The 9,895-nt window shown below is 40.0% G+C and overlaps 1 protein-coding gene and 1 long non-coding RNA gene across 2 annotated transcripts; both read left to right on the top strand.

Annotated features, from left to right (window-relative positions):
- Positions 1-1,677: 1,677 nt before the first annotated feature.
- LOC110735804 lies at positions 1,678-3,315 on the top strand. Its single transcript, XM_021915990.1, has one exon. It carries the CDS (start codon positions 1,678-1,680, stop codon positions 3,313-3,315), a length of 1,638 nt encoding a protein of 545 aa, XP_021771682.1.
- Positions 3,316-4,657: 1,342 nt separating this feature from the next.
- LOC110735711 lies at positions 4,658-6,269 on the top strand. The gene is made up of 2 exons (XR_002514157.1): positions 4,658-4,985; positions 5,784-6,269. It is a non-coding gene; the product is annotated as an uncharacterized LOC110735711 (long non-coding RNA).
- Positions 6,270-9,895: the final 3,626 nt, after the last annotated feature.

The raw sequence follows: 9,895 nt of genomic DNA, 5'->3' as shown, positions 1-9,895 counted from the left end.
TAATACAAAGGCTAATTTCATTGTTGTATTAGACTAGGCTAATACAACGGATTATACTAAAACAGGTCTAATACAATGGTTTATACAAACCGTTGTATTAGATATACTAATCTGTTGTATTAGATGAGCTAATCCAACGGATTATTCTTCTAATACAACGGATAGTGTTCCTAGAATTATTTTTTTTTTTTTAATTTTTCAGATTGAGCTAATCCAACGGACAGTGGAGCTAACCCAACGGATCAACCCAAAATAAAAAAAGAAAAAAAGAAAAAAATGAATAACACCTAATACAACGGATGGTTAAAAAAAAATAAACAAGGACCTAATCCAACGGTTTTGTCCAAAAATAAATAAAAAAAACCGGGAAATGGTGAAATATTTTAGAGGCAAAAATAAAATTGAAACCCATTAAACTTCTCAGTTGCCCTCGCCATTGCACGCAAAGACTCTTCTCAGTCGCCCCCTCGCCATTGCTGCTCTGCTTCGTTCTCAGTCGCCATTGCAAATAATCTTCTCATAGGTAGGTCATTGTTGCTCGAATTTTCGTATAGCTTGAATTATGAATGGTTTTCGATTTATGAACCCTAATTTTTTTGGGGGGTTTATTTTCGTATACCTTGAACTAATTTTTTTTCTTGTCTTTCAATGGTGGCCAAGAAAGAGGAGAGAGAATTTGGCTATTGCTGCTGCTAAGACTTTCATTGCTCGAACATACACCCTCTCGCAACCTTTCTTCTTATCTCTCTACTAATTCCTCATCTAGTAAATTCCTTCTCTTTCTTTGATTTTTTGCAATTCTTTTAGCTAATTTTGTGATTTAATTTTGTTCAACAGAGAAAAGTTGCAATTTGGATTCTAAAATCTGTAATTTTTCTAGTTTTGTTTGGATAATTTTATGGATGGTAATTTTTTTATGATTTGTTGAGCCGTTTTAAGCCAATTTTATCAAGATGAATTAGATGATTGTATCTGTATTTTTTTTTTTTGGTATTATTGAATTATAATAGACGCTCAATTTTCAGTTAGAGTGATGGTATAAAGATAATTGTTGTACGGTGGTGAATAGTGCATATAACAATGACAATTTTCGTAATTGAAAAGGCTGGTTGATACTGATAGAGTAACATTGAAAATTATGAATTAGTACTTAGGGTGTAAATCATGGCTTGGGTTTGTGAGTCATTGGCATATCCTTCCTATGGCGTTATACTGATTGGAGCACTTTCACATGGAGAAATTTCAAATCAAATCATGTGTATAGTTTGTATATATATATATTTTTTTGGTACAAATAGTTTATTCTGTGATTACATATTTACATGTGGTATTTCAGGTGAATACGAATATAGATATTGAACTAAGATTACATCATTTTGCTTAAATTTTTTTGAAACGAAGAAATATTGACAATGTAATTGCATTTAGTATAGGCTAGCTTGGTGTTCATCTTGTGTTTTGGTAATTTTCCTGCATTATATGTTAGTTGTTTGACAATAACACTTCCTTATCTAGAAGGAGTGTATTTAGTGCTTGGTATAGAGTAGTTCATTGATCACCTTTGTGTTGCACCTCCATGAGAACACCTCCATGAAAAATAATGAGAGTTGTATAGGTTATGTGACTTTATCCTTTGGCACCTATTTACACTGTTAATTTCTATTTTTACCCTAAGGAATGGAAGGTGGAACTAATAATTGGTGGATGTTTGCCAAATGGAGCGATGAATATGAACAAGGAGTCGACGAATATGTCAAAAGGGCCTTTTCTATTAAGTCTCAAGGAAATCAAATTTGTTGTCCATGTCAAACTTGTCATTATCGTTTTTGGCAGTGTGAAGGTGTGGTAAGAGACCATTTAATTTGTAATGGTTTTGTTCCAAGATCGGATAAGTTATCAGATTTAGGGTTCAATATCCAAAGAGAAGAAATTATTTGGGATAATGATGAAGGGTCCATCCCAAATGAATCTAGCGATGACGTAGTGAGGTTGTTGCATGATGCACGTGATGCTTTTAGAGTGGGGCCAAATGATGAGGCAAAAAAGTTTTTGAGGTTAGTTGAAGGTGGGCAAGAAGAATTGTATCCTGGTTCCAAAAATCACTCAAAACTTTCCTTCATGATTCGACTTTTTATTTTGAAGTGTGATCATAATCTAACCAATGCCGTATTTGGAGATATATTGGAGCTTATAAGGGAGGTGTTTCCTGATGCAAAGTTGCCAACTTCTTTCAATGAAGCGAAAAGTGTTTTGAAAGTGTTGGGGTTAGATTATACAAATATTGATGCATGTCCAAACGATTGCATGATATATTGGGAAGAGCATGAAAATGCAACAAGCTCCCATGTTTGTAAAACACCAAGATGGAAATCAAAGGACAAAGAGGATGACATAGAAAATGGTAAGGGAAAGACCTATAGAATTCCTCAAAATATTCTTAGGTACTTTTCGATAAAGAAAAGGCTTCAACGACTATTTATGTGTCAAGAGACGGCGAGATACATGACTTGGCATGCGGATGGGCGTGAAACTGATCATCTTTTACATCATCCAGCTGACGGTCAAGCTTGGAGGGAATTTGATTCCTTGTACAAAGAGTTTTCTGATGACCCGCGCAATGTGAGGCTAGGACTAGCCACAGATGGCTTCAGCCCGTTCAACTCAATGAGTATTGTACATAGTACTTGGCTAGTTATGTTGATCAATTACAACTTGCCTCCTTGGATGATTATGAAGCCTGAGTATTTGATGTTAGCACTACTAATTCTGGGTCCTTCCCCAAGCAATGACCTTGACATATATTTGCAACCACTAATGAAGGACTTGAAGGATTTGTGGGAGTTCGGACTGGAAACTTATGATGCTTCGAGTAACCAGAGGTTTCACATGCATGTAACATTGATGACTACCGTGAGTGATTTTCCTGCTTACGCGATGTTATCTGGCTGGAGCACAAAAGGATACTTGGCGTGCCTTGAGTGTCATTATGAATTAGATTCTGAGTGGTTGCCTTATAGTGCTAAGAATGTGTATAGGGAAAATCGTAAATTTCTACCTCCATTTCACCCTTGGCAAAGAATTTGTATAGGGAAAATCGTAAATTTCTACCTCCATTTCAACCAAGAGAATTGGAAGATGGTGGCAAAGAATTTCCAAGATCCCGCTTTTGGATGTCATTGGAGCAAAAACGTAAGTTTTGCCACGTCTTCAAAAATGCCAAACTTCCTCAAGGCTATGCTTCTAACATTGGTCGATGTGTACAAGTTGGGGAAAGGAAAATTGCAGGCTACAAAAGCCACGATGCACATTTTATGATGAATTATTTGCTCCCAATTGCAGTAAAGACAACATTATCCAAAGATGTTTCTACCCCTTTGATTAAACTTTGTGCTTTTTTTAAAAGTATATGGAGTAAAAAGGTTGATCCTCAAAATCTTGAAAAATTGCAATCTGAGTTAGTTGAAACATTATGCCTACTTGAGAGGATTTTTCCACCTGCCTTTTTTTATATAATGGTACATCTACCTCTACACTTGGTGGGCCAAATTAAATTGGGTGGACCTGTAAGTTCAAGGTGTATGTATGGGATTGAGAGGTATCTTCATGGACTAAAGCAAGATGTTCGAAATAAAGCTCGTCCAGAAGGCTCAATGGCAGAAGGATATCTAGCCAAAGAATGTGTTGCCTTTGTAGCTAGATTTTTGAATGGATCAAACTCAGCCACACCTCAAGTTAATGATTGTAGTACATCACAATCATTTCTTCCTAAGGTAGGACGTCCAGTAAAAGGGAAAGGATGGACATCAAAGAAAAAAGACCGTGAACACATACTTGATCACAATCAATGGGTGCAAGCGCATCGTTATGTCTTGTTCAATTGTGACTGTGAGGAAGTTGAGAAATATATAAGGTTAGATTACCGACCAAAACGTAGTTTTTTTTTCTTTTTCTCTTGGTTTTCAATATGTTTTAATTGTAGTGTTAATAAAGTAATCTTTTTATATTTAATAGTGAGCACAAGGAATTTGTAAGCGCTAGAAGAAAAAGAAAATGGAATAGCGTTCAAGATCAAAGCAAGGATTTTGTGGATTGGTTTAGGAAGAAAGTTGATTTCATTCTTGAAGAGGGTCAAGACATCATCCCTAATAATATCATATGGTTATCAAAAGGGCCTTCTTACATTGCTAAAAAGTATACAGGGTACTCAGTCAATGGTTATAGGTTCCATACCATGAAGCGCGATGCTAATTGTGTAACTCAAAATAGTGGAGTCACTCTAACGGCCATGACACATAGCTTTGCGAGTTCCAAAGATCAAAATCATGTTGAGGCTAATGTCAATTATTATGGTTCAATAACAGACATCATTTCAGTATCTTACCATGGCTATTTCTGTGTCGTCTTATTTAAGTGTGTGTGGTTTCACTCTAAAAAAGACGATGATGAGCTTGTAACGATTAATATGTCTAAGACAATTTCTAAAGAAGAACCATTTATCTTGGCATCTCAAGCACATCAAGTGTTTTATGTTGAAGATCTTAATAGAGATGGTTGGCATTATGCTGTTCAAATCCCTTCTAAAGAGCTTTCTGATGGTTTTTTCCCTAACAATTTATATTACATTATTTTGCACTGCTTTCCATATTATATTATATTATATTGCATTGTTTTTCATATTATTATCTTTTATGGTTTGTAAACATGTTCTCATTGAATGGCTTTGCAGATGAAGGGGAGTAAAGCAAAAGCTTCTAATTCCCAAAGTCAGCTTCCAGACTATGAGTTACAAAGGCTCAGAAAATTGAAGCATAATGCTGAAAGAATGTCAGCCCAAGGATCGGGATCCTTGGCGAATAAGATACTGCAACAAAAAAACACGCGACATACTTTGTTTGAGTGTGAGGCAGACAGATGATGGCTCCTCATGAGACTCTGATACGGAACAGGAAACTCTTGGTAGTGAAAAAAGACAAGTATGTGAAAAGGTATCTTTAATAACTTGAATTTGCTTTAACGACATATACATTCCTGCCTTTGCTCTTCCAGACTCTTGGTATAAGTTGTGTAGGAATTATCTTAATTTTCTGGTCATTCTCCTCTATAAATTTAGATCCTGAAGTCTGCACTAGTCTCAACTATCAAGAAAATTGTATTAGGTTTACTAAGCATGAGCGTACATGAATCATTTTGGTTTATCTTATTAGTCAAGATTACATAGCCTCCTTCCAGCTATTACGTGTTGTTGTTCTGTTAATGAGCTTAGACTCGTTTGTCAGCAGTGCTAGCTTCCACGGTGCTCCTGAGGTTTATCATACCTGAAGTGTGATGACTGGCAGTGGCTTGAGCTAGTGGATCCAGGATGCGGAAGTGGTTGTGATGGGTTTGAGACTTACCTGCTTAGATGTAAAGGGTTACTTGACTCAGCTGGGTTGATTATGTGTGAATTTTACCTTTCCAAAAAATAAAATGCTGCCAATCTGGTTTAGTGATCACTAGCTCACAGACTTAGCTACTAGAAATATGATGATCAGTCTTGTTGCTTGTTAAGACTGTTTTCTGATCTTAATGTTTTTACTGCTGTTCTCATACATTTTTAAGCTAATGATTGGAATTTATATCTTTTAGCTTCATAATCGCTCTTTTTCTTTCTTTCTTTGGTTTAATGTATTGTGGGTTGATTTGATGATACACGGTGTCTCTTGGGTTTTTTGACGACATATACATTCCTGCCTTTGCTCTGCCAGACCCGTCACATAGTAACTTGTTTCGCTTTTGTTTTATAGGTCTCTTCTCAACAACATCCAGTTCCTACACGGGAAATTCAAAGGAAGCAGCAAGAACAACAATTGGGGTCAACAAAGGCATTTGTGAAGAAAAGAGCGTTCTGTTCTCCTGGCTCAATGTCAGCCTACCTCGAGTTTCGGAAACGACAAAAGGATGAAGCGCTGATGATGAGCAGTGAGGTGCATGAAAAAGGGCAAAATTATGATGATGAGCAGCTGAATGAGACCGATTGTGCTCTTCAGTTCGATTGTGAGGGCAATGAAGCAGCGGAACGAGCATTTATGGCACAGTTTGGAATGGAAGGTATATTCTGATCATTAATTATGAGAGTTTTCAAATTAAACGTTTGTTAATTAATTAGCTATTGAACTTTCATTTATAATTAGTTAGTATTGACACTTCGTTTACTTTTGTAATGCAACGAATATATATTATATGTACTTCGTTTATTTTGTAATGCAACGAAGATATATTATATGTACTTTGTTTATTTAAATTATAAATATACTAATATAATTTATATTTATTATTATAGATTTTTTTTAAAAAAAATTACCTAATACAATGGTTTTAAAAAAACAAAAAGAAAAAAAAGGGGTCTAATACAACGGTTTTTTTTTTTAAAAAAGGGGGGGGGGCTAATACAACGGTATTAAAAAAAAAAGGCTAATACAACGGATGTATAAAAAAATAATAATAAAGGACCTAATCCAACATATTGGGCGAAAAATCCGTTGGATTAGGTCCAATTATTCCCAAAAAAACAAAAGGGAACCTAATGCAACGGATTGAAGAAACCATTGGATTAGGTATCTACCTAATACAACGGATTGCTCAATCCGTTGGATTAGGTCTATTTTGCCGTTGTATTAGACCTAATCCAACCCTTGCAAATGTGACGGTTGGTAACCGTTGTATTAGGTCTAATACAACGGTTTTTGACACCTAATACAACAAAAAAAGCCGTTGTATTAGCTCTAAATGTAGTAGTGTACATATAACTTCCAAACCTGATCAACATTTTCCGGCTATGCCGGTCTTGTCATTTCAATAATAAAGTCGGAGAACACCTGACCCTTCACTGCCTTTCTAGGCTCGAAAGAAATTTCCAGACTTTGTAGTTCAATAGCTCACTTGAGCATTCTGCTGGATGACTCCAGGGTTGTCATTGGCCGCTTGAGGGGTTGGTCTGTGTAGACCACCACCGGGTGTGCCAAGAAATATGGTTTTAGCTTCTTGACTGCCATGAAAGAGCAAGGCCGAATTTTTCAACCAAGGGGTATCTCAACTCAGCATTTCGGAATACATGGCTAATGAAATAGACCGGGAGCTGGATTTCGTCTCTGTTACCTAGGAGAACGGCACTGAGGGCATGATCTGAGACGGCCAAGTACATGTAGAGAACCTCCCCTGCTATAGGGCTGACCAGCCGTGGCAAAGGGTGGAGGTGCTCCTTCAATTTCTGGAATGTCGCCTCAGCATTCTTCCCCCATTCAAATCTAGTCTTCTTCTTAATTGCCTGGAAGAAGTAAAGGCACTTGTCACCTGACCGGCTGAGGAATCTCCCCAATGCCGCCAGAAAACCGGTGAGTCTCTGGATCTCTCTGACAGTGCCGGGTGACTTCATGTCAATTACCGCTTGCACTTTGCCCGGATTGGCCTCTATCCCCCTTTGATCAATCAAGAATCCGAGAAACTTCCCAGACTCAACACCAAAGACGCACTTTTTGGGATTAAGCATGACATTATGCCGCCTGAGGGTGGTGAAGGTTTCTCGGAGGTCAGCAAGGTGATCCATCTGAAGCTTGGATTTGACTATCATGTCATCAATGTACGCCTCTACATTCCTCCCAATTTGATTAATGAAGATCGTGTTAATCATCCGTTGGAAGGTAGCAAGCGCATTCTTCAGCCCAAACGGCATCACCGTATAACGAATGTCGTCTTCTCTTGATCTTTTTTCCACAAGGGTATCCGATGGAAGCCTGAGTAGGCGTCCATGAAGCTCATCAAAGCATGGCCGGCTGTAGAGTCAACTAGACTGTCGCTCTTTGGAAGTGGATAGCTATCCTTCGAACATGCCTTGTTCAGATCTGTGTAATCAACACACATCCGCCAGGTTCCATTCGGCTTTTTGACAAGGACGACATTGGCTACCCAATCCGGATAGTAGCATTGTCGAATGAACCCGGCATCCAGTAGCATTGCCGAATAAACCCGGCATCCAGTAGCTTCTTGACCTCGGCGGCTGCCGCCTGAGTTCTCTCCTCGCCGTGGTTCCTTTTCTTTTGCCTAACCGGCTTCTTTTTTGGATCCACGGCAAGTTTGTGGACAGTAAGATCCGGGCTGACGCCTGGCATCTCTTCCACTTCAAAGTCAAAAATGTATTTGAATTCATTCAACAGTTGGTGCAAATCTGCACCCAACTTTGCAAAAGCAACCATCCCCACTTTTACGGTTCTTTCCGGACGGCTGTCGTCTAGAATAATGTCCATAGTATCACCAGCTGGTTGGGGACGGAGATCCTCTTATTGTTCCCCGATCAGTGATTGCTATTGCTTCTCTTTTTTGGCGGCCACTAGATGGTCCGCCTTTTTCTTTTTGCCGGCTGCCTTGGGGGCAGGCGCGGCTTCATTGTCATCAAGGTTCATGGGCTCCTCGTTATGGCCGGCTGGAATAGCAGTCGGCCTAACGTCTGAGAGGTAGCACTCGCTAGCCGTCTTCTGGTCCCCGCTCAGGGCACCGACTGACCCGTCATCCCTCTCAAACTTAATCAACATGAGGGATGGGATGATGACTGACTTGGACTCGTTGAGGGTAGGACGGCCCAAAATGAGATTGTAGGCGGTCAATTCCTCGACCACCAAAAACTTGACGACCATGTGTTGTCCTTCCCCCTTCTCTCCTAGCCGGATGGGTAGGTCAATTCTCCCCACCGAATGCACTACTCCTCCCCCAAAGCCGACTAGGGGGTGAGAAGCTTTGTGCATACTGCTAGGCTTATACTTGAGCTTGGCCAAGCACTGATAGTTGATCAGGTCAGACGAGCTCCCGGTATCAATGAGGATCCGGCCCACTCGTTGGTTGGCAACTTTGCATTCGATGACAATTGGGTCATCATGGGTCCGCATGACCATACCCCGATCCTTCTCAGAGATGAAGACCTCAGGAAAGGTGTCTTTCGACGCCTAGCCCTTATCCTCTGGGTTGGATAGTTTCCAGATGTTATCCTAGGTACCCCGGATGGTAGGACCTCCGCTTGAGAAGCCGCCTGCTATAGTGAAGATGTGCTTTTCATCAGTATCAGAACTCACAGCCGACTTCTTTGACGGTTGTCCATTGTTGGGTTTGGGGTTACCCTTGGACTTCACCAAGTAGGACTTCAGAGCCCCCTCATTAGCCAGACGGTCCAGTAGCCGCCTGAGGCTGTATCAACCATTAGTGTCATGGCCAACGTCCTCATGGAAGTGACAGTACTTGCTCTTGTCACGGTTCTTGATAGAACTCTTCATAGCAGCCGTTTTTTTCAAGAGTTAACCGGTCTTTGATCTCCATGAGGATGGAGGAGCAGTCCTTGTTGAACTCGTACTTGGGGACGTACGGTTCCAACTTTCTCTGTTTCTTCTGGGACGGCTGACCAGAGCGATCCGCCGCCCAGACTTCTTTTCTTTTCTTGCCCTCTTCTTTTTTGGCCAGTTGTCTTTCTTGTCAGACCTCCTTGGCTCCGATGAGTGCTTGATGGCACAGAGTTTCGTCGCCTGTACATAAGCTTCGGCTTCCATCAAAGCCTCTTGGAGGGTAGCCACCCTCTTGCAGACTAGGTCGAACTAGAAGGTCGACCCATCCTTCAGACCCTTGAAGAAATCTGTGTATGCAACTTCATCAGAAAACCGTTGAATCTGAATTCTCATCAGATTGAATCGCCTGACATAGGACCGTAGTCCCTCTTTGTCTCCCTGCTGAATAGCCACTAGGTCGAGACTTGTCTTTTTGGCAGGGATGTTCATGGAGAAGTTGGACGCAAACAGGTATGCAAGCGTCTTGAAGTTATTGATGCATCCGGCTGGCAGGTTGCCAAACCATCGTTGGGATATGCCTTTTAATGTAGCCG

The sequence above is a fragment of the Chenopodium quinoa genome, unplaced genomic scaffold, assembly GCF_001683475.1.
Source record: "Chenopodium quinoa cultivar QQ74 unplaced genomic scaffold, ASM168347v1, whole genome shotgun sequence".
NCBI classification, from domain to species: Eukaryota; Viridiplantae; Streptophyta; class Magnoliopsida; order Caryophyllales; family Amaranthaceae; genus Chenopodium; species Chenopodium quinoa.
The sequence above is the reverse complement of the archived record's forward strand: the minus strand, read 5'-3'. Positions and strand labels throughout refer to the sequence as shown.